Source organism: Camelus bactrianus, chromosome 18 (assembly GCF_048773025.1).
Source record: "Camelus bactrianus isolate YW-2024 breed Bactrian camel chromosome 18, ASM4877302v1, whole genome shotgun sequence".
Classification (NCBI taxonomy): domain Eukaryota; kingdom Metazoa; phylum Chordata; class Mammalia; order Artiodactyla; family Camelidae; genus Camelus; species Camelus bactrianus.
This window is the reverse complement of record NC_133556.1, coordinates 15,562,369-15,590,317: the sequence shown is the minus strand read 5'-3', so window position 1 is coordinate 15,590,317 and position 27,949 is coordinate 15,562,369. Positions and strand designations below refer to the sequence as shown.

Genomic DNA, 27,949 nt, shown 5'->3' with positions numbered 1-27,949 from the left:
GTAGCAGGAGGGGGTCTGGAAGCTTTTTTTTCTGAATTATGACCCCAAGATAGAGACCCAAGCGGGGCAGGGGTGGGGGGTAGGTGCGCTCAGCCGTGCCAATACCCCAGCGCATTGTTTTCGAGAGGGCATTTGGCATTCAGTGCCAGGAGTATGGGGGGGGGGGGACCTGCACTCTCTGTGACCCCATGGGATCCTGTTTCTGAGCATTTTTCTTAGTGATAATAACAGCTGACATTACTTGAACCATGACTGTGTTCGGGTCCCTACATGAGGACTCTGCGTGTGTTAGCTTATTTCATCCTTAACAACACCCACTTGACAGACTAGGAAACGGAGGCACGGGGGTGGGTGTTAAGCAGCTTGCTGAAGGGTCACAAGCTAGTGACTGAGCAGGTGCTTACAGTTAAGGAAATAATCAGAGAAATGTATGTCAGTGGTTCTCCAAGGAAGGGCATGTGAACCATGCTGTTTATAATAATCAAGTAATAAAAATGGTAAGGTCCAATATCCAGTGTTGGACACACAGTGGAATACTACTGATTGGCTGCTTTGGATCTAAATTTAGCTGCATGGAATGATGTTAATGACACAGTAAGTTCAAAGTCCAAGTTTTAGTGTGTTAGAGAGTGCTGTTTTTTTGGTAAATGAAATTCATATGTATTTCCCAATTTTTATAGAACAAATCGGGAAGAGTAGATTCCAACATACGAGGCGCTCTTGCTGGGCCTTGTGATCTGGGGGGAATTTGAATTAGGTTTTCTTTTGGGTGTCCGTACATTCTGATTTTTGTTCCCCAATCACGAATTATGGGATGTCCTTAACACAACAAGGGCAGTGCACGGTTCCATTTGTATAAACCGCAAGAGTAATCCATTGGGTTAGAAGTCAGGGTGATGGGGTCATGACCAGAAGAGGACAATGATAATGTTATGTAACAACTACCCACAAAACCTCAGGGGGTTGCAAGAGACCTTTGTTTAGTTTGAGTTTGCAGAGGCCAGTTTTCCTGGGCTTGGCTCATCCTGCTGAGGTGACCTCCCCCTTACACCGGACATCAGCCTCAGGTCAGTCACGCAGCCCCGCTGGACTGGTGTGCCCTCTCTCACCCAGGTGGGGCGGCTGCCTGTTGCCTGATGCAGCCTGAAACTTCTGAGACTGTCGCACATCATTAATCTTCCAGCAGGCTAGCCCGGGCGTGTTCTCCAGGCAGCCGTCCTGCAAAAGCAGGTCTCTGCGTGTGGCACTTTCACTAATGTTCTGCTGGGAAAAGCTAGTCACATGGTTGAGGCCAGGATCCAAGGGTGGGGAAGAATGCCCTAGACGGGCGGTGATGGGGATGGGGGCACAGTCCGGTTACTTGGACACAGGAGGAGTGAAGAACGAAGCCATTGACGTAGTAAGTCTAACACACTCAACAGCATCATCTTTAGTGGCTGCCTAATAGTTCATTGCATGGGTACCCTCATTTATTTAACTGGTTCTGTAAGGCTGAACAGTTAGATTAGCATTTCCAAAGTATATTTCAAGGAATTGTAAATCCCTCCGGGGATTAATTGAGGTTTTGATACACACACACAAATGAAGGTTGGATCTGAAAATAAATTTTGTAAGCCTTGGATTAGATGAAGAAGAATCAATTTCTTTACTGTAGGACTTATCAGAACCTTTACACACAAATGTGCATTATGAACTTGCAGAAATCTAAGGGGTTGTTCAAACTTAGCAGACCTTTTTTTTTTTTTTTTCCAAGAAGCACCTCTTGTGACAAGCATTCTGTGGTTCTCACTCTGGGCTTTGTGCGGTTGTGTCGTGTTTCACAATTGTAAACAGAGCGCCTGTGAACCTGGAGGGCTCATCGTTGGCCAGGTTAGGGTTGTATCTGGAGTAAGTTGAGCTCTAAAAGCTGCACCCAGGGTGACAGGCAGGAATGGTGGGAACCATGAGTCAGCACTCACCAGCTCACTTTTTCTCAGCAGGCACCATAGGATCTCCCAATGGGGTGGCTTAGTTCTGGGCTCACGTTCCCTGTGAGCTGCCTGATCCTGGTGTGGGCGGCAGGCTCTGGTAAGTCACCCCGTCTCACCCATTTCCTCCTTCCCTCATTCTGCAACCCAACCTTGATTGACTGTTTACACACCAGACTCCCGGGATCATCAGAGAACCAAGCAAAGATCCCTGGCCTCGAAGAGATTACGTGATAGTGGGAGAGGACAGCCAGTAACAAGTGGTCCTAATATTAAGGACATTCTAAAGGTCCTTAGAAGGTGATGGCAAAAGACGAAATAGAACAGAGTGGGGAGGATTAGGAAAGCTGGGTGGAATAGGAGGACGGCAATTAAAAGTACGTGCTCAGGGAAGTCCTCATCAAGTCACAAGTGGGCGAAGATGTGAAGGATGCGGGGAGCCAGGCAGATATTCGAGGGAGGAGTATTCTCAGTGGAGACCCTGAGCCCAGAGCCTGCCTGAGTGTTGGAGGGACCAGATGAGACACGAGAGGGTGAGATGCGGCAGGAGGAGGGAAGAGATGGAGACGGCAAAGTACCAGGAGGACCAAGCCAAGAGTCTGAGCATGATCTGTGACACTACAAAGGATCCCTCTGGGTGTAGCACAGGGGCAGAAGCTGCGGGTGTGGAGGGGCTCAGGGAGGAGGTGCCACATTAAGCCAGGGGGCCTGGGACCCACAGAGGAGATGAGAAGGGATTGGCTTTTGGATCTGTCTGGAAGGTGGATTTGAAGACAGACTGGAACTGAGGTGAGGGAGAGAGAGGTGGCAAGGCTGACCCCGATATTTCTGACCTGAGCTGCTGGCAAGAACACAAATATCATTTCTGAGATGCAGAGGAACATGTGTTTTTGGCGGGTGGGGAATCAGGAGGTAGCTTTGGACATGAGGTGAGTTTGAGATATTTATAAGACATCTAAGAACCTCCTTAATACGGTAAGTCGTTTATCCAGGGAACAAGTGCAAATTGGTGTGAGCTGTGTGGGGCCTGGTGCTGAGCACGGAGCAGGAAGGCATCTGCCGGTCAGGTGCAGGCTCTCTAGGGCTAGGGCCACGGCTCCCAGACCAGGCAGCAAACCCAGTGTACATCTGGCTGGGTTCAGATCCCAGCTCTGCCCCTGACTCGCTGGAAGAAGTTCCCCAGCTTCTCATCCTGCCCTTCAATATTGGACAAAGCCAGGGGATAAGAGCACCTGGTGGCAGGGCCGTGGGGGTCACCCTCCTGAGCACAGAGAGGGATGGAGAATCGATGGGGGCAGGAAGGGGTCAGTGGAAGACAGTGTCTCCCCCAGCTCACGCCATGGGGGGTGGTAGCTGAGTTTACATACGATAAAGGTGCATTTGCTCTGTCCCCGCTGATGGACCCTGTCCCCAAGGGTATTGCTTCAGGGGCAGGAGTCACCGCAGTGCCAGCTGGGAAGCTCCTGGAGCCCCAGTCCCAGCCCCCTGCTCTCTGAGGACTGTGCCTGGGACTGCAGTTTCGTTCTTTTGTGATGGGCTCTTTGGTCCTGTTTGGGCTGGTTTCTGACCCATCCCTTTAGACATCAGGCTTCATCTGCTCAGAAGGCTCCCGTGTCTCCCCAGGGAGTGTTAAGACCCGCCAGGAGCCCACCTGCCTGACCGACTACATCAGCACCTCCACCTGTGAGTGGGAGATGGCCGGGCCCACCAACTGCAGCACCGAGCTCCGCCTGACCTACCAGCTGAATTTTATCTTCTCTGAGTAAGCCGGTGCTGGAGCTGGGAGTTTGGGGAGGTTTGCCCCGGAGTTTGCCTGGTCCGGGTGGTGCCTTGGAGCGCGGGGTGCTAAGCAGTTCTCTGGGCTTACTGGGCATGAGAGGTGAGGAGCCCTGGGTCGCAGCATGTGTCAGACCAGCGAGTGTGTCCCAGGGTTCCCAGCGCATTGTCACCGAGGCATGTGGCACATGCTTATGGGTGGAATTCTGGACTAGGCCAGTGGCTCTCAAACTTCAGGCTCTTTTATTTTTGGCAGGGGGAGGTAATTAGGTTTATTTATTTATTTTTAGAGGAGGTGTCAGGAATTGAACCCAGGACCTTGTACATGCTATGCATGCACTCTACCACTTGAGCTATACCGTCCCGGCTTGAGTCTCAGGACCCCAAAAGCTTTAGGCTGGGTAGCTTCTATTGATCCGTGTTTACCCTGTTGGAAATTAAAACAGAAACTTGAAATCACAGCAGCACACAAGTCCACATTTCAAGAGACCATCAGAGCAATGATGTCATCACACTTCATGTAGCCTCTGAAAAAGTCCACTGTACGCTTGTGAGAGAAAGAGGGTGAAAATGGCAACCAGTGTCTGAGGATTGTTACGAAAGCAGTTTGACCCAGTGGAACCCCAGACCACAGGTTGAGAACCCCTGGGCTAGACTGTTGTTTGGGGGTCTGGAGTTAGCAGTGGAGTTGGCTGTGTTAGCTGGCGGACCGTGGAACTTGGGATATGTGTTTCCATTTACTAAGGTGGATGAGCTGTGCTTCTGTATGTGGTATATTAGCCTAGACCAGGGAGCTGCACACTGGCCCATGGGTCACATCTGGCCCACCGCCTGTTTTTGTAAATAAAGTTTTATTGACATACAGCCATGCCCATTTGTTTGCGTCTTATGGCAGGGGCTTCTGTGCTGTATCAGCAGAGTTGTGTAGTTGGGACAGAAAGGGGATGGCCCTCAAAGCCCAAAATATTTACTATCTGGCCCATTACAGAAAATGCCGACCTCTGGCCCAGCCTGTGGGTTAGGCTGGGGGATACAGGGAATATGCCTGCCAAGGTATGTATGCTGGGCTAAACTGTGTTACCAGGGGTGTGCTGAGACACACATATGTTGTTACAAATTCTTTCATGCTGTGGGTTCTTCCTTGTCACTGGCTTTCAGGGTCCAAGGCTGGGGCTGGGGGCGGATAAGAGTCCATGGCGGGTGTGGTAAGGGGCTGAGGCCTGCAAGAAGGTGGTCCCAGGCCAGTGTCCCCTCTACACCCTGGCCGCTCTGCTCCCAAGTCCCCAGATCTGGTCCTTAAGGAGGGGTGACCAGGAAGCTGAAAGAGCTCGTGGTCCCCTGAGGCATGTCCCAAGTACAGGGGCGGGTAATACCTGTGAGTCCCGTGACCAGCCTAATGCAACATCTGCGTCTGCAGAAACTACACGTGTGTCCCCGAGAACAGAGACAGCACAGTGTGCACGTGTGATATGCTGATGGATAATGTGGTCAGTGTGGACATCTATCAGCTGGACCTGTGGGCAGGGAAGCAGCTGCTGTGGACTGCCTCCTTCAAGCCCAGCGAGCACGGTGAGCAGGGCAGGGTGGGGCTGCAGGTGTTCCCACAGCAGCCAGGCTCCGGGACAGGGGAGACAGGCTCTGTGTGGGAGAGGGGTGCTCCAAGCAGCCTCCTTCCTTTTCCCAGACCTGATGGGGTTCTTGCCTCTTTCTGGGCCTCAGTCCTCCCATCTTTGAAATGGAGTTGAGCTCAGCAGTACATCAGGCCCCCTTGTGTTCAGATATTTCAACCCCTGAATTTAAGAGCCCAGATCGGGGTGTTGAATGAGATGTGTTTGGGGGAAGGCATGCTTGCTGCAGGTCAAAAGCTGAACTAGGAACCGTCTTCCACCCTCTGTCAACTGGTCAGCTGCTGCTTCTTCAGTCTGGACTGTGAAAGGCTGACCTTATTACCCTGGTACCCAGAGTTCCCGCGGGAAGTCCTCAAGAGCTTGCTGGGGTGTAGTGACAGGAGTTTAAAACACCACTTATTGCTGTGTGACCTTGGGCAAGTCACATTACCTCTCTGAGCCTCAGTTTCCAGAAGAGAGTTGTTATCTCTACTTTACAGTTGAATAAACTGTGGTTCAGAGAAGGCAAGTAACCTGCCTAAGTTCACACAGCTACTAAAGCCGCAGAGACAGTACCTCACTGAGCTCAGTCTTCACGCTCCATCAGCAATTCCTGAGCAACCTACTCATCTGCTGGGGGTCGGGGGATGATTTAAACCGACCCATGGACAAACCCATGAATTAAATAATTTGTGCATGTGTATGTTGATTTTAAGGCACATTATATACCTGTGGTCTCATGGATTCAGTGCTTAAAAAGAGACTTAAGTTTTAAAGCACATGAATCGAAATAAAGAAAAATACTTAGTAAATAATAATATAGTACACAGAGGTGGCCAAAACTGTGGAGGAAGAAAGTGGAAAAGCCAACATTTGGATGACTTGGCTCAGACATTTTTGCATTCACTGCAGAAAGGTAGTGAATAACCACTAAAGTGCCAAGTAGGATTTTAGCAACATCACAATCCATATTATTGTAGTAATTCTCTGTCGTAACTAAATCTGTGTGGTGTCCCATCAACGGAGGTGTTATTGACTAAAAATCTGAATGGTCTGCGGGCCGGGCGGAGCCAGGCATCCTCCTGATGCCCGGGCCAGCCCCTCACCAGGCTCCGCTCCTCTGCAGTGAAACCCCGGGCACCAGGAAACCTCACGGTTCACGCCAACGTCTCCCACACGTGGCTGCTGACGTGGAGCAACCCGTATCCTCCTGAGAGTCACCTGAACTCTGAGATCACCTACCTGGTCAACGTCTCCAATGAGAACGACCCCAAGGATGTGAGTGGGCACCCTGCAGGGTTTCTCCATGACCTCTTGGGACTCGGGTCTGGGGTGGGAGATGGGGAGGACAGCCTTGGGCTGGACAGCAAACCCTGAGGACCCAGACCCCTGGCTTTTACCCTAACTCTGTGCCAGGACCAGTCCCTCTGGGCCCCTGATTCCTGGTGTGCAGACAAGGCAGGTTATTTCCGGGCACTGCTCCTCATCTGTAAAGGAAGGGCTCTGGACCACATCTGTTTCCAATGGGGTGGGACACGGGATTTTAGGTGATCCCTCGGCAACACACTTAAATGACTGAGTCCCACAGTGAGACAGTTACTCCCCATCAGCTCCCTCCAGACCCTGACTGTCCAGGGAGACATCTCAGCTGAGCTATGGGTTTACTAATCCTTTTTAACAGAGAGAGGAGGCCGCACAGCTCAGTGCCGTCCCCGGGAGAACGAGTTCAGCCATGATGTAATGCTGTTGTGTGGTTCTGATTGCATTTACTTTATGTGACGCTCATGGCATCTGATACTTGCTTTCTAGTCAGCGCAGTAGTAGCGAGGTTCCTTTTAAAATGACTGTACTGACATTTTTAAAGAGGGACAGCTGATTTTAAGGAAACTATCAAGTAAATAATCGCAGGGGCTACACAATGGATGGCTTGCCCCCCGCCCTGCCCAATTTAGGTGCAGGTGGGAGTGAAGGCTGTTTCCTGCCACCCATGTTTTCCCCTCAGATATTCCCATTGCAGGGACAACATCTGAACACTGTTGTGTTCAGGGGCCCTGGTGTCCCACAGAGCCGGGTTCCAATGCCTGACCTGCCACTTGCCCAATGCATGGCCTTGAGTCTGTCACTTAACCACCTCTTGCCTCAGTTTCCCCATCTGTAACAGCAATACACTACTACCTACTCCGTAGGGCTGCTGAGAGCAGGAAATGTGTGACACGGACAGGCTGCCCTGCCTGGCACAAAGAACGTCATAAACGTCACCCTCCTTTCTTCCTGAGTACCACAGACCTCGAAATCCTGTCTGCCTCGCCCTCCCACGCCATAGTCTCTAACTCGCTCTGTCAGCGTTGCTGGGGGTCTGCTGGGAGCCCTGCCTCGTGTCCTGGGACCCAGGCTGGCCTGGCCTCAGCTGCCAGGGAGCAGGCCCCAGACACCTTAAGCTGCCATATCTGCTCCTGTCCCTGCATCCTCTCTTCCTGGCCAAGCTCGGGAAGTGGTGGGTGTTGATTTGCATCCCTGGGGTGTGGTTTTCCCCTTGGGCACAGGACCAGGATGTGGGATGGGAGCAGGAGTGGGGCATCTGGGCTCCTACAGCAGAGGCTCAGAGCAGCTTGGGAGGGGGCTTGCACAGATGCCAAGGAAGAGGCAGGTTCTGTTTGGTCAGTGAATCCCTTTCCCTTTCCTGGGCCCATGCAGGCTTAGCCCAAGGGCCAGGCTGGAGCGAGAGAAGGGTACAATCTATAGGGTCCGAAGAAGTGCCATTCATTTGCTTATCTTGGCTGAATCCAGGTTCCAGGAATCTCCGTCTCTTGGCCTTGCTTTACTCTGTGTTGGTTTCATTTTTAGGCAGGCTGTTCCCTAAAGTCGGGGCCAATACGCCCCTTAGCAGCTCCAGGCCTGCATCTTTAAGCCACGGTGGGAAAAGGTCTTCTTTCCAGATAATCCCAACAAAATGATCTTGCGGGCAATGATCAGCTGCTTGGCTGGGATCACATGCCAATCTCTGAACCTATCACAGGCAGGGGTGGGGGGCAGGAGAGAGGGTGCTGGCCTCATTGGCCAGAGGCAAGTCAGTGCCCACTTCTGGAGCTGCGAGTGGGATCAGCTCCACCCATACCAGAAGGGCTGAGAATGAGGGAGGGGTGGTTCCCCAGAGGAAGTTCTGGAGAAGAGGAAACAGGGACTGGGCTTCCTGAGACACAGCTGGGGTTAGGACCTGGCATCAGACTCCAGCCAGTAGATAGAATTGATCAGTGTGCCCAGGCTACGGCTTAGCAGTCACACAGGTGTTCAGGGCTGCCCTGGGCCTCAGAATTCCAGGTCTGGCTTCTCTTGCTGGTGGGGGAGAGGCTACTGAGATACCCTCTCCCATCCCTCCTTCTCAAGGACAGAACTGAGCCTGAAATTCCCCTCATTAGTCACAGGCCAGAGATGATCACATGCTCCTGTCTAACCAATCACAGGCTGGGGATGGAATAGCCACGACTGGTTTAAACCAATGAGGATTGGAGCTGGAGACAGAAACTTACCTGCCCTGAGCTTTAGGTCTCTGATCCCAGTGGTGTGGATGCTGGGTGGGTATCCCACCATGTATGCTACAGTATTGCAGACACCAGCTGTGGCTCAGACTGGTTGGGATCAATTCTAAGAAGGGATATTAGAAACTTGCTGTGAAATTTGGGAGATGGAGCTATCATTGTCCTAGATGACTTCTGGACAAGGTTCTATAACAGAGGTGGAGTTTCAGCTTGGGCACTGAAGGGTGTACAGGAGTTTTCTAGCTAGGGAAGGGGAGGCCAGGCAGAGGGAGCTACATGAGCAAAGGCTTAGAGGTATGAACATTCATGGCATATCTGGGGACTGAGGGATGGGGCAGAAAGAGGCCACAAGCCTGTGCAGGGCCACAAATGCCGTGCTCAGGATCATAATGGTTACCACCTCTTGGGAGCCTATTGTGTGCCAGGCACGGCATGTATGATCACCAGTGGCTGTGAAAGCCCCACAGGTGGGAGGGGGTTCATCTCTCTGTTTTAGTGGCGAGGACACTGAGGCTTGGAGAGGCGGACGTGACTCACTCAGGGTCCCATAGTTGGAAACGGCCGAGATGGGGTTGGGAGCCAGGATTTGAACTTCAGAGCCTGTCCTGTTTCTCTTTCCCTGGATCTTTCTCCCAGAATGGTCTTCCAAACACTTAGCCTTTCGGTAAAAAAACAAACCAACCACAACTAGCTCCCTGGAAGCTCAATTTCTTTTGTGTTTCTTAGTAAAAGCGTTTCCCAGTTCCCCGCTCCTCTCCGGGGTCTGTGATTCCTTCCATGGACTAGATCGAGCTGCTGTTTCCTGTTTTCTGAGATTTAGAAGAAAAGGAACACTGACAGTGAGAATGTCTTTCTCTCCCTGCCCTGGTCTCCTCCAGCCACTCCCAACACACCCCAGCTCCACTGGAAAGTTCCAGCTGCCTCCAGTTTCTCCAGCAACCTGTTGGGACTTTGTTTCCTCATTGTGCAAAACCCCCCGTCAGCTCACTTTACACCAGACCATTTCCCCCAAATGCTTCCAACCTGCCAGTGCTGCCAGGAGCTGGGAAGGGGCTGCAGGGACCCAAGGAACAGGGGGAGCTCTTAAAACACTGTAGGGTCAGCTGAGAACAGCAGCCAGGGTGGGAGCCAGGATTCCCCTCCCCCCATGCCAGTGCACTAACACCTCCCTTTTTTCTATCAGTTCAAAATCTATAACGTGACCTACTTGGGGCCCACCCTCCGCATTGCAGCCAGCACCCTAAAGTCTGGAGCTTCCTACAGTGCACGGGTGAAGGCCTGGGCTCAGAGCTACAACAGCAGCTGGAGCGAGTGGAGTCCCAGCGCCACGTGGCTTAACTGTGAGTATCTGCTCAGAGTCCTGAGCAGTTAAAACCTCTCCTCTCCACGTTTACTCTGTGGCCAGACACCTGGGTTTCCATATTACAGGATTGCCTCTCACTGCAGTAACAAAGTTACGGACTGACATCATGTACTGGTCAGGGTAGAAACGGTAGGCTACAGTAACAAATGAGCCCACAGTTCTGTGGCTCAACACCATAGACATGTATTTCTTGCTCCAATGTGAACTTTGCTGATTTGTGGGTGGTTTTCCTCCCTGTGGTTCCATCATTCTCTAGGACAAAGATTCTTAAGCTTTCTTTATCATGGATCCCTTTGGCAGTCTGGTGAAGCCTGTGGACCTCATCTCAGTGTAATATTTTTAAACATACAAAAGGAAAGACATAGGATTACAAGGGAAACCTAATTTTACTGAAATGTGAATATAAAGAGATTCTGAAATACATTTGTTATCTAGGAATATATGCTTTGTGAATTACACATTAACAACAAGATCCAGTGGTAGTTCTCACAAAGACTGTAATTTCACAGTAGATGAGCATAAATGATATTTCGTGATACTGCAGCTGTAACGTGAGACAAGAAGAGCTGGGATTTCTGTTGGGGCTTGAGTGATGCTGCTGTTACTGTGGTTTTCTCCCTCCATTTCTCATGGGAGGAAATGCCAGGCTTCAGAAGTTAGCAAAAATAAAGGTATCATTTCTTTCCCATCCAAGTTCCCAGACCCCTGAATTCTAACTGCAACCATGTTGGGGGTCTATGAACCCTAAGTTAAGAATCCCTGCTCTAGGGCCTTGCTGTCATCTGCATCCAGCCAGCAGGAGGGGAATGAGAGCAGGGAGACCACACCTGCTTCTTAAAAGCCTTAGCCTGGAAGTGATGCCACCATCTCCTCTCAAATTCTATTGGTGGAACTGGTCACATGGCCACGTGTAGCTGCAAGGGATTCTAGGAAACACAGTCCTTCACTTGGTAGCTGTGTCTCCAGAACAAATCTTGGCAACTTTATCACACATGGCTTTTTCCATAGAGATATTGAATTATCTCACATAAAATGAAGTCTTACCAGTGGACCATCCCAGGTTCATACAGCCGCTCGGTGATGTCATTCCAGTCTTGTCTTCTTTCCCACTGCCATCCCTAGCATGGTAGTATTTTATTCTTGTGCTTGTTGCCTCATGCCCCCATGTTGTCTACTGCCCAGATCCTCAAGCCCAAGGCCCAAAGCAACTGAAAGTCTGCCACAAGGAGTGTACCCCGTGCAGCTATCTCTTTCATCAGGGAGCAGAAATCTTTCTAGAAGCTTCCCTGGCAGACTTTCCCTTGCATCTCATTGGCCAGGACTGTCACAGGGCCTCTCCCAACTGCACAGGAGTCTGGGAACTCAAATGTCTGGAAAGGGGGCCAGGGTAGTCTTGATGGGCCCAAACCTCAGGCTGGGCACACTGCTGCCTGGCAAAGAAAAGGTGATAGATAGCTGTTGGGTGGGGGAGGCTGCCCCAGGCATCATCTATCTGATGGGGAGAAAGAGGGCTGTTGTGAACATTCAATGAAAGAAGGATTCTTCAAAGTGCTGGGCACAGTGGCGATTGGCAGTACCACACCCCAGCCAATCGCACGTCCCTCTCAGCACTGCTCAGCCTGTTCCATGGATACCCCTTGACCGTCTGTCTCACTCCGGTCCACGAGCTCTATGGGTGGTATCTGCTCTGGGTCTATGTCTCCAGTGCCCAGCACATCGCCAGGCACACAGTAGGTGCTTGGGAAAGTTTTGTCAAACTGATTCAATTCTTCCTTTGGCCTGGGGAAGGGAAGGGCAGTAGCTTGTATGGAATAGATACCATAGGTACTCACTCATTATCTCCACAAATATTTATTGAGCTCCTACTACATGCTAGATACTAGGGGATCAGTGGTGAACAGGACAGACAAAAGCCCCTGTGCTTGTGGAAACGACATGCTGGAGGGGAGAGAGAGAAAATACACAAGTAAACAAAAATATAAATGAGCTCTAGATCGGGATGACAGTAAGTTTGGGAAGGAAATAAAGCAGGGGAAGGGAATGGGGTGATGGGAAGGGGCAACAAAAGAGAGGGGGTGAGAGGGAACTCTGGACCAGACAGCGATCAAGGAGAAGCCGCCAGCTATGCGAATGGACGGGCAGGCGCTGCTCCGAGTGCGGCATATATTCAAGTGTACAACAGCCCTGTGAGTTAGTACTGTTATTTGCCCCATTGTACAAATGAGGAAACCATGGCACAGAGAAGGATGAGGGTCTTGTCCTGGGTCACCAGCAAGTCTGAGAGAGTCAGGCTTTGAACTGAGGCGTCTAGCGCCAGAGTCTCTGCACTTGACCTCTATGATTCAGGAAGGAGAAAGCAGCAAGTTCAAGATCCTGAGGTGGCACCGAGCTTTGGAGGAGCAGGGGACAGCAAGGAGGCCTGTGTGGCCAGGGCTCAATGTGCAAGAGGGCGGATGGGGCAGGAGGGCGTGGCGGGGGGCAGGAGGGCGTGGCGGGGGCCAGTGCACACAGGGTCTTGGAGGACGCCTTCCTGAGGCCTCAGTCTTCAGCTCTGGGAAGTGGAGACCAGGCTGGACTTAGCACGATGCAGGCTCACGGCTGCCCTCCCACTTCCAGACTACCAGGAGCCCTTGGAGCAGCGCCTCCCACTGGGCGTTAGCATCTCCTGCGTCATCATCCTGGCCATCTGCCTGTCCTGCTACTTCAGCATCATCAAGTGAGTCCTGGGCTTCAGCATGGGGTGCCTCCGAGCCAGCACCCTAGAGTGCGGAACGGGCGGGATGTCCCCCTCTGATCTGTCGGCCTGTCTCCTTTGGTTCAACGGTAGATATTTATTCAGCAGCTACTATGTGCAAGGCACTGAGACTGGCAGGGACCCAGTAGGTGTGCAGGGAATGCAAGGTCCCTTCTGCACATCTGTCACTGATGCCTCTGCCTTCCCCGGGCTGGTCTTCCCCCCTTTCTAAGCCTGTTTCCCCCACTGCCTGTCCTCCCCACCCTAACTCACTGTGTTCCAGCTCCAAATTCCTTGCTGTTCTTTGAACACCCCAAGCAAGTTCCTCTGCCCTCTGAGCCTTGGCATTCGCTGTGTTCTCTGCCTGGAAAGCCTTTTCCCCAGGCATCTTCAGGACCCCCTCCTCCTCCACTTTCAGTCTCCTCTCAGAAGTCACCTCCTTAGGGAGGCCTTCCTGGATCACACCCTCCATTCCTCTCTCTTCCCTTATTATTTAAAAAAATTTTTTTTCTTTTTTAAAAAAATTTATTTGTTGGGAGGTAATTAGATTTTATTTAAAAAAAATTTTTTTAATGGAGGGACTGGGGATTGAACCCACAACTTCACATATGCTAAGCACGTGCTCTACCACTGAGTGATACCCTCCCCTCCCTCCATTCCCTTATCTTCTTTATTTTTGTCCCTGGCACTTATTGCCAGGAATGAATGATGTCCTATAATCATTTCTGCATCTGTTTGTCTGTCTCCGTCTTCTAGAAGGTCAGTTCTGTGAGGGCAGGGATTTTTGCCTGTCTTGTTCACTGTGTGACCCTGAGGCCTGGCACAGTGAGTGGTACACAGTAGGTGCTCAATAAATATGTGTTGACTGATGGAGTGGAGTGGGCGGCGGCTAATCCAGAGCAGGACATTCCCTCCCAGCCCTGACACTGTGGCTCCAGGCCGACCCAGGGAGGGAGAAGGAATCCTCCAGCCTCTCTGGCCATCCCAGTCCTCTCCCTGGCACCTTGTTCTCAGCTGCTCCAGAGCAAAGGTTGTTGAAGGGGAAACTCAGAATCCTCTCTCTGCAGCTTGAATCTCTCCTAATCCCCTAGGACTCATTCCCCTGGGGCAGAGGCGGCCATGGCAGGAACTCTACTCTGAGTAGCAGAATGCTGGTGCTCGAACCCAGCTCTTCTGCTCACCAGCTGTCACTTCACCTCCCTAGGCCTCAGTCTTCTCATCTGTAGAGTAGGGTCAGCAGTGGAACCTGTTTCATGGGGTTAGAGTGAGACATCCAAAAACCTATCAATGTGACTCCTAATAAGTTTTGGCAACTATGATTTTTTTTTATGGGAGGAACATCAACCTGTTAGTGATTCAGGGACCAATACCTCGTCCTTTTCTTTTTCAGGATTAAGAAGGAATGGTGGGACCAAATTCCCAACCCAGCTCACAGCCCCCTGGTGGCTATCGTCATCCAGGATTCTCAGGTAGGAGAGCAGGCTGGGGAGGATGCTTCAGACTGCATGTACCAGGAAGTAGGATTCAAGATGTCTGGGAAGTTAAGGATATTCGGGGGCTTTTGGTGTTTCCTGTGGGAAGTCAGGAAGGTTTCAGTAGCTTCATGTGGTCATTAGCAGCCCAGAGGCTTTCACTGCCCTCTCCTTGGCTTCCATGACAGTTCTTTCAGCCTGTGGTGGGTTCTTCTGGGGTTGGTCTCTTGGTTTTTTTTCCCCTCCTTTGGGAGATGATCCCTGAGGTCACCTGCATGTCATCTCCTGGGGAGGCGACTGTACCAGGGGAGGGGGACAGGCTTCCTGTGTCTTCCTCTTAAGAGCAGGAAACTGCCCCCAAAGCACCAAGTCGATCTCTCAATTCTCATTGGCTTGAATTATATCACAGCCTCTTTCCTAAACCACTCACCTATAAGGGAGTGAGAATACTTGAGATCAACCAGGTGGCCACCCCTGGGCTAGCTTCCCCAATGTGATGGCCACGTGGGGTTTGTCTGAGCACTATCAGGGTTCTCTAGGAAGGAGGAAGGGGGATACAGGTCCTGTCTAGAACAGAATGTCCAAGTGTCCTCAATTCTCCAGGGACCCTGGGGCAGGCTCTGGAGTCCAGTGGTGCTGGCTTTGAACACTGGCTCTGTCACTTACCTGTAGTGTAGACTTAACAAGTTGCTTAACTTCTCTGAGCCTCAGTTTCTTCCTGTGGGTTATAGCAGTGGTTACCTAATGGGGCTGATGTTTGCAATTCACAGAGGCAGTACATGTAAAGTGTATATTACAGCATCCTGCATGTAGTAAGTGTTTTATGTATCAGTTAGCTTTTGCTGTGTAACAAATCATCCCTGATATTTAGAGCGATAAACAATAGCTCTTGCTTCTGCAGGTCTGCAGTTGGGCTTAGCTCAGCAGTGGGGGTAGAGGAATCCTACACCAGGCTTGGGGGCAGATCTTGGCTGGGCCTGTACCAGTAGCCTCACTCACAAGTCTGGCAGTTGGCTAACTCTCACCTGTGGCCAGGGAGGTTACTAAACCATATATGTGTCTCTGGTCCTCCAGCAGGCTGACCCAGTTGGCACAGTGTCACTTCTGCTACATTCTATTGGTCAAAACAAGTCACATGGCTAGGCCAGATTCAAGGGATGAAAGGAGCTTCAGGGAATTGTGGCCATTTTTGCCATCAGCCACAGCAACATATTAGGGAAGTCTCATTCATTCTCAGGAAACCGAGGCTCAGAGAGTGGAAGTGACCTGATCAGACCTCAGACTTATATGATGTCAAGACTCACAGTCTTTTCACAGCAAACCTGTGCTGAGCATCCCTGGATGCCAGGCTGGGCGGGAAGCCCTCGCTGCTCTGTTTCATTGACTGTCTCTATGTTTTAGGTGTCACTGTGGGGGAAGCGGTCCCGAGTCCAGGAAGCAGCCAAGTGCCCGTATGTATACAAACTTAGGTCATAGCCTCCCTGGATTTGGAAGGGGGTGGAATTGGGGTGGTGGGCCCCATCTGGAGAATGGGGTCACACCCACAACATGTCTGTTTTCTCTTCCTTGGTGTTCATCACATGGCCTGTGACACTGGGCTTTGAGGGGTGGCAGGGGAAGGAGTGGTCTGGGTAGGTTGGCTGCTGGCTTAGCCGCCTGAGTTCAACTTGGGGGTCAGGCACATGCTGAACCCCTTTGGGATGCCCAGTCTTTCCTGAGCAAGGCTGATGGAGGTAACAACCAGGGCAGCTATACCAGTTGTTAAACTGTTGACATAGTGGTATACTGGTTGGCAAATGTCACTGTCCTGAACCCCTGGGCATGTCACCATCTCCCTGGCCCTCATAGTATCTCTCTCAGGGCCTCCCAGACCTACCCATAATCCAGCAAGGAAAGGTACCCGCAATCTAGCACAGCAGGGGACTCCAGGGTGCTGCCCCAGCCCTAGGACTCTCCAGCCATTCTAACTGGTCATGACTTACGCTGTGGTATTAGTAAGTATTTTAAATATCATCATCCCTGACACTTTTCCTTATTCAATATATTATATGCCAGGCTCCAGAAATCCCAAAGACACAGGCTCTGCCTTCAAGGCGTTCCCAATCTAGTAGTAAGGGTAGACTAACAGGTTATTGATTATTACATCTGGAGGCATATTTGCAATAGACTGACATCAGGCTGGGCTTTGAAGGATGAATAGGAGTTTTTCAAGTGGAGAAACTGATCCCTGATCAAACTTTGCTTTTGCAGGCACTGGAAGACTTGTCTTACCAAGCTCTTGCCCTGTTTCCTAGAGCATGGCATGGAAAAGGATGAGGATTCCTCTAAGGCTGCCAGAAATGGGCTTTCCCAGGGTCCTAGAAAATCAGCCTGGCACCCTGTGGAGGTCAGCAAGACCATCCTCTGGCCAGAGAGCATCAGTGTGGTGCGCTGCGTGGAGCTGTTTGAGGCCCCAGTGGAGAATGAGGAGGAGGAAGTAGAGGAAGATAAAGGGAGCTTCTGTCCATCGCCTGAGAGCAGTGGGGGCAGCTTCCAGGAGGGCAGGGAGGGCATTGCAGCCCGGCTGACAGAGAGTCTGTTCCTGGACCTTCTCGGGGGTGAAAATGGGGGCCTTAGCCCACAGGGCTTGGAGGAGTCCTGCCTTCTTCCATCTTCAGAAGATGCAAGTACTCAGATGCCTTGGGCCGAGTTCCCAAGTGTAGGGCCCCAGAAGGCATCGTCAAGTCCTCCAGCCACTCTGACTCAGAGCCCAGCCAGCCTGGCTTTCCCCGAGATGCCCGCTGTCATCGCCAACAACCCCGCTTACCGCAGCTTTAGCACCTGCCTGAACCAGTCCTCTGGCTCTGAAGAGTGTGACTCAGACCCACAGCCGGCTGAACGCTGGGGGAACGTGGAGCCCGTCACCCCTGCCGCCTCCCAGCTCTCTGAGCCACTTGCTGCACTCCAGCCTGATCCAGAAACCTGGGAGGAGATCCTGCGTCAGAGTGTCCTCCAGCACAGGACGGCCCCGGCCGCCGCCTCAGCCCCCGGCAGTGGCTATCGGGAGTTTGTGCACGCGGTGAGGGAGGGCAATGCCCAAGACAGTGGGGCGGCGGGCCTCGGCCCTTCTGGGGAAGCTGGGTACAAGGCCTTCTCCAGCCTGCTCACTGGCAGTGCCATCTGCCCAGGGACATCTGGGGTGGAGCCTGGCAGTGGGCAAGGGGGCTACAAGCCCTTCCAGAGCCTCACTCCTGGCTGCCCCGGGACCCCTGCTACAGCCCCCATCCCCTCGTTCACCTTTGGACTGGACGTGGAGCCCCCCCACAGCCCTCAGGACTTGCTCTTCCTAGGCCGCTCCGCAGAGTGTCCTAGTTTGGAGCCAGTGGTGAAGGGAGAAGATGGCCAGAAGCCCCTGCACTCCCCGGAGCAGGCCCCAGACCCCCTCAGGGACGAAAACGACCTGGGCAGCGGCATTGTCTACTCAGCCCTCACCTGCCACCTGTGCGGCCACCTGAAGCAGTGCCACGGCCAGGAGGAGCGTGGCAAGACCCACGTCATGGCCAGCCCCTGCTGTGGCTGCTGTTGTGGAGACAGGTCCTCACCCCTAGTGAGCCCCCTGAGGTCCCCGGACTCCCTGCCTGGGGGGGTTCCACCGGAGACCAGCCTCTGTCTGGCCTCCCTAGCCCCCTTGGGTGTCTCAGAGGAGGGTAAGTTTCCCCTGTCCTTCCAGACTGCCCCCAGCAATGCTCAGAGCTCCAGCCAGCCCCCTACAGCGGTGGCTGTGCTCTCCCCAGGGCCCACGTGCACGGACGCTTCCTAGGTGTGTGCCCTCTTGCTGAAGTCTACAGGTGAGGACTGGGTCTTACCCAGGCCTGTGAAATGCCTCCCCCTGGAAGTCAGCCAGGCTGGCAGAGTTCCGAAAGACTCGGAGAACCCTGGGATGAAGTTGTAAAGCTGTCCAACACCGGACAGAGATTACAGACTGGACGCCCCTAGCTCCGAACACTGGCCCTGCCTCGCCACATCCCCTGGGAGTGAGGGCGCCAGGCAGCTCTGCCCACAGCAGGCACCTGCAGGGATCAGACTGTTCCTGGGCACCTTGGTTTGTGAACGAGCCGTCGGCCATTTCATCAGTCCACAGCTGCTCCAGTGGACTATCCCTGTCGAGCCTGCTCAAAGCATGTTTTCTCCACCAAATCTCTCTGTTGCCCATGCCTTGCCCAGTCCTGAGATTGGCTGCCGCCATCTCATGAATTAGATGCTGAGCTTGGAAACTTAACCAAGCCAGTGGGAGAATGACTTGGGAGGCCTTGGGAAATTGATGTCCAGAAAGGGTAGTCATTTGCCCATTCATTTAACAGAGCTTCATGATGTCAAGGCACTGGGGGCAGAGTCTAAGCTGTGGAGAGGTGCTTAGTCGAGTAGGGTAACAGAGGACATGAAAAATTGTGATTAACCAAGCAGTGACAATTTCCCACCCAGCTGTAAGGCCAGGGGCTCCTGTTAAGCACTGGATCCCCAGAACAAGCATGCAAAGCGACCTTGGGGCTCGCATGTGCCCCCGTGGATGCTGTTGCTGGCATTGGTGGTACAGAGGGAGGAGCTGACATCCCCTGATCCAGCGAGCTGGGCGTTCCAGGTGCTGACATCAGACACATCGCTTGCACATCTGTCCAGACCCCAAGTTGAGAAATGCTTGTTTGTGTGCACTTCAGAGATTGTTTCATTGCTGAGGAGGGAGGAACGGGAGAGGATGGAGTTTTGTAGAAATAAAAGTTCTTTATCTCCTTTTTTTTTTTTTCTTTCATTAAACAAACACCCTGCCAGGCACTGTTGTGAGCACTTTATCTCTGTTAACTCATTGAATTCTCCCAGCCAAAGGAACCGAGATCCAAGAGATTAAGTAACATGTTATCTCTGCTTGGGTTTCCCTGAGACCGGGACTCAAGTGCAGTTTGTGGATGTAGGAGGTGATCCCAGGAAACTCTGTGTGGAGAGTGGGGAAGGGAGGCTGAGAAGGGCAGGAGGCACACGGGGAAGACAGCACACAGAGTAACCGATACTTCACCCTGCTGAGGAGCTTTGGAAAGGCACGCCCAGCGCATGCCTTGAGGTGGGAAGCTGGGCTACTTGTCTACCAGCTCCCAGCTGTCATTGGTTGAGGACTGCTTTCAAGGGTGTTAATTCCCCAACACTTCAGCTGCTCCAGGAAAAAAGTCCTCAGACTGAGAGTGAGGGGTGTTTGAGCAGTTCTCAGTGCATGGAGGAGATGTGGATGGGGCTGGGACGGCAGCTGCTACTTTGCCAAAGTCACACACCTAGTGGCAGACCCAAGACCGAATTCAGGCAGTGTTTCTGGTGCCCAGGCTCTCTGTGGGTGATCTGTGCTTGACATCCAGGTGGACAGTGTATAGAATGGACCTCAGACAGGCAGGCAGGGGATCTTAAGCTCCTTTGTGATCACTGTGTGTCTCTGGGTAGCTGCCCCGAATGCCATGCTTGCAAAATGAGGGGCTCGGCTCATTTGAGGTTCCTTCCTGCTCTGATATTCTGTGTAATGCACTAGAGGTGATGGGGAGCTCACCACCTCACAAGCAGCCTGACGTTTGTGAGAAGTGCCTCCTTTGTGCAGAGCCCAAATCTATCCCTTCCGCTGCCTGAGTCACCACTGCACGCCCCTGGTTTACCAATGGGGAAGCTTAGCTCTGGAGAGGAAAAGGGACTTGCCCAAGGTCACGCAGTGAGTGGCAGATCCTGAACTAGCCCTCTGAACCTTTTGCCTTCAAGAGCTTTTTATGATGAAATATAATAATTTAAAATAAAAATAACCATTTAGAACAAAGCACTACATTGTGATATTCATTGACTATGTCACAGCTCTAGTGAGCAGGTTGAAGGGAGCAGGCTCAGAGACGTTGAGGTTAAGCTTAGGGCCACACAGCTCAGAAGTCCTGGAGTCAGGATTTGAGCCCAGGCCTGACTGCAGCGCTCCCAGCCACCATGGGGTGCTGTCTCATGCACAGCAAAGAGCCAACTCAAAAGTCAGCCCTGGTCCACTTAGCCTGAGTGTCATCTCAGAAAATCAAAATTTAAAACTAAGCAGCAAACAGAGAAAATACATTTGTGTGAGTGCCGGAGAGGTGGCTGGGTTGCAAGGCCAACAGAATTGAGAAGGGTCTTCAGGGTGTAAAGCCTCAGACCCCCATCTCTGCCATGTCCCCTTTATCCTCCCTGGGCCTTTGTTTCATCTTTTGTAAAATCCGCATTGGAGGGTTGTCCTGAAGATTGTCTATGTTATCATCACCTCCTGGGTTTACTCCGACCTGGCAGGGGCACAGGTGACAAGAGTGAAAAGGTACAAACAGCTCAGAAATCTAGAATTCTCAGCCCTGGCCACTGCTCTGGGCTGCCTCCTGTGCACACACACACACACACACACACACACACACACACACACACACAAAGTTGCCTGCCATTCAGTAAACAACAAATATTGCCCACCACCAAACACCTCTGACGGCGCACCTTGAGGGGAACTCAGGATGGAGAAAGGACACACTGGCCCTAGATGGTTACGACGCATATCAAAGGAATCATTTCAGTAAGCCCAGACTCTCGCATCTTCTCATACATAGAAAACCATTAAAATCATTAGCTTGAGATGTCAGTTTTTTGTGATTAGCAGACATCTTTTGATGTTCAACTACATTTTTTGTTTCCCCTCAGCAAATACTCCTATATATCCTGTCTCCTCCGTTACCTCTTTGGAACAGATCCTCAGAGGTTATCTGAGAGGCTGTGTCCTGGGCTATATGGCTCTCAGTAATGTCCCTGAATGAAAAAACATAATTCTCAACTTTGAGGTTGTGTGTTTTTTTTGTTTGTTTTTTGTTTTCAGTAGACATTCCAAACCTCCCTGGTAAGCCCCTGACGACTCCTGCTGCAGTTGGCTAATTCTCCCCCAGTCCCCCACGCCATCTAGCTTATGCCTACTCCTTCGTGGGTCAGGGCTTCCCCACACTAGCCCTGGCAAGTCCCTCCTTCATTCAAATATTTATTAATTACTCCCTGAGATCACTTGCTAAAACAAAACTAAATTTCTCAAATTATGAATGTGGATCAAACTTCTACCTTAGATTTTTAGGAAAGGAGTCAGAAAAAAAAAAAAGAGAACATTGGTTCAAAGAATAATCTTAGGAAGGGATTTTACAGCGAGACAAAGGAGGGTCTAGAATGGTGCTGTCCAACAGAACTTTTTGCTGTGATGGAAAACTTTCACTCTGTCCAATACAGCGGCACTAGCCATGTGTGGCTATTAGGCACTTGAAACGTGGCTAGTGTGACTGAGGAACTGATTTTTTTTTTTTAGTTTTATTGAATTAACATTTAAATTTAAATAGCCACAAGTGTCTACTGATTACAGTATTGGTCAGTACAGGGCTGGTAGATCATTTGAGTTCAACATATAACTTTATCAGTTGCCTCAGCATGGAGGGGAGAGGAAAGGATCCAGAAAGATGAAACTAGAGAGAAGAGGAATGAGCTAAGTAAAATGTTTGCCCCAAGAGCCACGGAGGGACAGCGTCTAGCGGATCAGGTGGGCCCAATGCAGGACCACCCCCTCGCCTGAGCCGGAAGTAGGCAGCAGGTGTGGGCTGAGAGAGATGCCCGGAGCAGGAGTTTCCCGGCTCCCCCCGCGGGGCTGGACCAGATGTGCGGAGAGCAGGAGGGGCGCTCCAGGGTAGCAGAAGCACCAGAAGGGGCCACACGTGGCTGGGGACTCGTTGGAAGACCTCAGCAGAACCTGGAAACCCTCCAGAGGCATTGATTTCGGGGCCCTCCGCCCCAACCCCACACACCCCAAGCTTTGATTTTACAAAGATTTTTCCAGAGGGTGGAGGTGGCAGGTGGTGGTTGTTTCCGCTTTAGTTCTTATTTTTTTTTTTTTTAACAAAACCCCTACTTATTGCTTTTTTTCTGATTACTAAATTGGCATGTGCCAGCCTTCTCCGATTCAGAGAAAACCTAAAGGTATAAATAGGAAAGTGAAAACCACCGGAAATCCCATCCCCCGCTTCAGCACCTGGCGCCGTGTGGGCGGTCCCGAAGTGCATCTTTGTTTCTGAAGGTGTATCTCCCTTAACATCCTGTTGAATAACCTTTCTGACATGATTTTCCCACGAAAGTTACTAATTTAAAAAAAATACACAAACAGCAAGAAGTTTCTGAGCCCTCACTGCAAGGGAGTTATGACCCCACTGGATCAGAACCAGAGACTTTTCCATGATGTACCCTGACTCCTAACCACTCGTCTACCATTTGTCTAGATTCTTATACCCCTTTACAGGTGAGAGCACTGAGACTCTGCAGTCATCCTGTCTCCGTTTGAACCTGCCGTTGCCAATTCAGACCTGTGTGACCCCGGGCAAAGTACAAGGCAAGGTGAGGAGCAGATGTCTTGACGGGTGGCGGCCAGGCGATGCCCAGCTGCTCCTGTGATTAACATGACTGAGCTCCTTGACAGCAACCGGACAGGACCAGTTCCTCCTCAAAATCCCCTCCTTTCCACAATGTTTATTGACAAGCTGAGGACAGCCGGCCTGCGATCAGATTGGCTGGAGGCCAGCTCCTTGGCTCCTGCTGCCCCCTAGTGGTCTACTCTGGCCCCAGCGCCTGCCTCTGCGCCCAGAAAGCTAAGCGTGGGAGATCACCACTCTCCCCACCTCACCTCTTCTTCATCTCTGCCTTTCCCTCCAACCCCTCCAGCACCTGGCAGAGGGCTTGACATACATTAGGAACTCAGGGTGCTTCAAGGACCAGCTGTGTGGCTCGGGGGCCATTAGTAACCTCCCTGTGCTTCCTTCCTCTTCTGTAAAATGTACTGATGTCATAATAGTACTGACATCATGGAGCTGTCGTTGGAATTAAATATGTTAATACATGTAAGGCTTAGAACGGTGCCTGCCCATAGTTAATGCTGTCTGAGTGTTTCCTAGCATTATTATTATATTGAATGGGTCTGTGGGTGTGGTGGGGGTGAGGGTATAAAACATAATTAAAGGAAATAATAACATTCTAAATTTAATGTTACTCTATTGCAAAAAGGACAGACTGGAATAAGAAATCTGAGACAAAAATGGTCCCAATGGCATCACCCCACCAGCTACATTTGTGTACGTCCACATAACTTCTAGATGTGGTTCACATGTAGAGTCAGTGTTTCTATATTTGCAGAGGTTTTCATCATGCATTTCTCACCCTGTATTCATATATGATATAAAATAGGTCTTTCCAGAGAAGGAGAACAAGAGAGATCGAGATGCAGAGAGAGAAACACTAAACAAACTTCTGATCCCAGCTCCAGTTTGATACTTGACTCAAACTACAGAGTGACCTCTGACTCAAGCCATAGCCTGATTCCTGACCCATGCTATGGACCTATTCATGATCTTGGCTACACACTGACCCCAGCCACATGCTGACCCCTAGCTTTGGCCACAGAATCATCTTTGACCCCAGCCATAAACTAATCTCTGCTTCAGGCCACCCGGACCCCTCACTCCTATACACTGATACCACATTGCGTCTGGGAATTGGCATTTCCTGATTTCCAGCTGGTAAATTCAGCTCGAGTTGGTCAACATATCTGGTCTGTCTGTCCTTCCTCTCTGCCGTGGAACTGCAGAACAAACTCTCAGTTCTCCTTTCTAATCAAAGACAGCAGCTTTGTGGGGGAGGGGATAGCTCAGGAATAGAGTGTGGGCCTAGCATGCACAAGGTCCTGAGTTCAATCCCCAGTACCTCCATTTAAAAAATAAAAACCTAATTACCTACCCCCAAAACAAACAAAAAAGATTGCAGCCTTAAGAGAAAGCCCCTTTGGCACCTCTGTTCTGCTTTGAATGTGATGTCTGGTGGTTTGGCAGCCATCTTGTGATCATGAGGGGACAAACCTGGAGGAGATAGTGTTCTGAATGTGGCAGAGTGCAAGAAGAAAAGGGTCCTTGACTATATCATCAAGTGATCAAACTGACCTCTGGTAAGTAAATCATAAACATACTTTTGTTTAAACCATGTGGATTTTCTTTCACAGCCATAAAGCAGCCTTAAAAACTGTAGTTGGTAGAATAACAGACCCCCAAAGACGTTCACATCCTAATATCTATGGACATGTTACATTGCGAGGGGGAACTGAGGTTGCAGGTGGAATCAAGATTGCTAATTAACTGATCTTGAGATGGGAGATTATCCTGGATTATCTGGAGGAGCTGATATAATCACAAGGGTCTTTATAAGTGAAAGAGGGATGTAGGAGAGTTAGAAGCAGAGATAGATTTGAAGATGCTGTGCTGCTGGCTTTGAAGATGGAGGAAGGGGCCACCAGCCAAGGAATTCAGGTCACCTAGAAGCTGGAAAAGTCTGGGAACTCTTGTGTCTCCAGATTTTTCAGCTCTGTGAGACCAATTTCAGACTTCTGACTGCCAGAACCGTAAGATAATAAATTTGTGTGTTTCAAGCCACTAGATCTGTAGCATTTGTTACAGCAGCAAGAAGAAACTAATCTACAGATTCTTTCATGCAACTGGACACATCTCAGCCTTCTTTTTCTCGAGCCTCTTCCCCCATCCCATCCTATTCCTCATTACTGCCACTCAATCTCCACTTTCAGTGGATTCTGTCAGATCTCTGCCCACTCCCTACCTCCACTGGAATCCATCATCTCTTGTTAAAGTGGATGAGGAGCAGGGCCAATTTCATGGACAGGCCACCAGTGCCCTAGCACTAAAGGGTCCTGTGCTTGGAATCTGATGCTCTGAGGTCCCCATCCTGAAATTCTTAATCATTCTATCTTTGAATCTGTGCTTTGTAAGGGAAGTCTGATGGGACAATGGAGCATGTGCCAAGGGCATGGAGCCTCTGCTCACACCTTCCACCTCCTGCCACCTGCCCGCTGCCCTGTGAAAGGTTTTTAGCCACCTGCTCCTCTGGTACCCAATGGCCCCCTGGACCCCACTTAGCCTCCCCTTTCCCACCAGCACCCAGCAAACTCTAGAGGGAGATGGATGCAGGGCTGGGATCTTGGTGTAGAGCGTGGCAGTGACCATCTCTGCCCCAGGTGTGTCTGCCAGGTGGCCAAAGGCCACAGCTAAACTGAGGCAAGCCTCTTGCCCACTACCCATCCAGGTTCCAAGAGTCATCATATTTAATTCTTAGCACTTTTTGAACAAGACCTGCATTTTCATTTTGCCCTGAGCCCTTCAAATTCTGTAGCCATCCCAGACCCGGAGTCACTCCTCTCCAAGGTTGAGCCCTCCGCTCCCTCTGGGCCCCCAAACACCATCACTCCCCCATGTTTTCACCCTCTTCCCATCACCAGGTATAGCTCTTCCAGTCCCTCCCATCTGCAAACAACCAAACCTTCCCCTCACCCACCTCCCACTTCTCCCTCTATCTCCGTCCCTCACCAGCCACAGTTCCCTAAAGCTGTCTCCTAATCCTGTCTCCACTTCCTCCCTGCACACCCACTCCTCAACTCTCTCGGGGCAGAAGCAGCCGGTGCTTCTACCAGGAGACTGCCTTCACTGACATCAGCTATCACGTCCGGGCCTGTTTCAACCCCCAGCTGTCTGCAGCCCTAACCCCTCCCTCGTTCTTCAGGCTCCGCTCTTCCAGGGTCTCCTGCTGCAGGCTGTTTGCTCCTGGTCAGGCTCCTTTCCTCCGTCTCCTCTGCCCTCCCTGAAATGTTGGGGAGCCCTACACACACACACACACACACACACACACACACACACACACACACACACAGTGGGGAATCTAATCTGTGTCCATATGGGTTGTATCAAACTACAAACTTCACCAAATCTAGAGTTTCATGAGTCAGGGACTGTCACCCAGCAGCCAGCACATTGCCGGTCACACAGACTGTGCTCAGTAAACATTTGTTGGATGAGTGAACAAATGAATGGTGTCTGCTAAATATACCTCCCCTACCCAGACCTCTCCCCTGAACTCCAGCCCCATATACCCAACTGCTGTTGGGCGTATCTCAAGTTCCACATCTCCCACCCAGGTATTTCCGGTGTCCCCTCTAGTGCACGTCACTCTCTCATGTGACTTCTATTATGATATTGTATGTGTTATTTTTTATTGAAGTGTAGTCAGTTTCCAATGTTGTGTCAATTTCTGGTGCACAGCATAATGTTCCACTCACACATATACATACATATATTCCTTTTCATATTCTTTTCCATTACTAAAGATATTGAATAGAGTTTCCTGGGCTATACAGTATAAACTTGTTTATCTATTTTATATTTAGTAGTTAGAATTTGCACATCTCGAAATCCCAATGTGTCCCTTCCCGCCCTCTTTCCCTCCTGGTAACCATCAGTTGTTTTCTATGTCTGTGAGTCTGTTTCTGTTTTGTTGTATGTATTACTAAGTCCTTTGGTTCTCATCGTGTCTCCCACATCTCCCCCACTAGAAGGTAGACTCCACAGGGACACAGACTTTTGTTTGTTTGGTTCACTGCTGTATCCCAGGGCCTTAGAACAGAGTGTGGTACACAGTAGATGCTCAAGAAATACTTTCTGAACCAACGAACGGACCTCCACCTGGATATGCCCATCTCAGACTCAGTATACCCTAAATTAAGCTCTTCATCATCCTCCCCACACCTCCTCCTTGTGGGCCCTGGTCTCAGCTGCTAAATCTAAAGAGTGGGCATCACTCCAGGCCTCCCCTCCTTCCTCCCTCCCTACAGAGATCCAGGCACGGACTGTCTGTCCCTAGGACCCCTTTTCTTCAGCAACTCTATGTGACCAAGTCAGCATCCTCATTTTTATCACCTGGAATTAGGCAAATAGCATCTTTCCTCTCAAACACTCTCCCCACTGTGACCAGAGATATTTTTCTGGGTCCCTTCCCTGCTCACAGGGCCTCCTGGCTTCCCTTAGCCAAAAGTGTGGGATGCATACCCCTGGGATAACCCAGGTGAGGGACACACCTCCAGGGTCACCCAGGTGGAAGACGCAAACCCCTGGGGTCCCTGAGATGATTCTAGGTGGCACATAGGTGTGGGGTAAAGGGACGTCAAACCAGGAAAGTGATTCCCTTTTCAGTTCCCTCTCTTCTTCTGACTAGCCTTTCATAGGCTACAGCATCTAGCCAGAATTTCCCTAACTCGTTTTTGGCATCGCTGGTTTTGTTTTCACAGTTCATTTCTATTTATGATAAGGAACGCTGGCTTTCCATTCGTGATGATGACAATATTTCTTTTAAAAACAAAGTTATTTAAATAAAACAAGTAAGTCACTATGAAGAGAGAGTTGTAGTAAAAAGCAATGGGTAAAAATGTGAGTATGGAAGAAATCAGCTTGTGGCCGTGTGTACGAGGGACAAAAGTTTGGAAGACATGGGTCTGCACACCAGAGGCCAAAGCCTTTGCAGCCTAGCTTCTGGCTCCCCCTTCTCACTTCCTCAGCCCGTACCACTCCCTAGACAGATGACCTGGCC

The 27,949-nt window shown here is 50.8% G+C and overlaps 1 protein-coding gene across 7 annotated transcripts in view; it reads left to right on the top strand.

The window, feature by feature from the left end:
• Positions 1-19,264, top strand: part of IL4R (interleukin 4 receptor) — a 36,833-nt gene extending 17,569 nt beyond the window's left edge. For 2 of the 7 annotated variants that reach the window (XM_010960989.3, XM_010960988.3), the window contains exons 2-10: positions 1,980-2,067; positions 3,591-3,729; positions 5,161-5,312; positions 6,477-6,628; positions 10,070-10,226; positions 12,866-12,965; positions 14,374-14,452; positions 15,857-15,906; positions 16,706-19,264. In XM_010960989.3, coding sequence (XP_010959291.1) covers positions 1,998-2,067; positions 3,591-3,729; positions 5,161-5,312; positions 6,477-6,628; positions 10,070-10,226; positions 12,866-12,965; positions 14,374-14,452; positions 15,857-15,906; positions 16,706-18,254 — 2,448 coding nt within the window. In that variant the 5' untranslated portion in view covers positions 1,980-1,997 and the 3' untranslated portion in view covers positions 18,255-19,264. Of the gene's footprint in view, positions 1-1,976; positions 2,068-3,590; positions 3,730-4,731; positions 4,797-5,160; positions 5,313-6,476; positions 6,629-10,069; positions 10,227-12,865; positions 12,966-14,373; positions 14,453-15,856; positions 15,907-16,705 lie in introns of those variants that run through there. The other 5 variants (XM_045521116.2, XM_010960987.3, XM_010960991.3 and 2 more) reach the window with 4 other exon arrangements.
• The last annotated feature ends 8,685 nt before the right edge of the window (positions 19,265-27,949 follow it).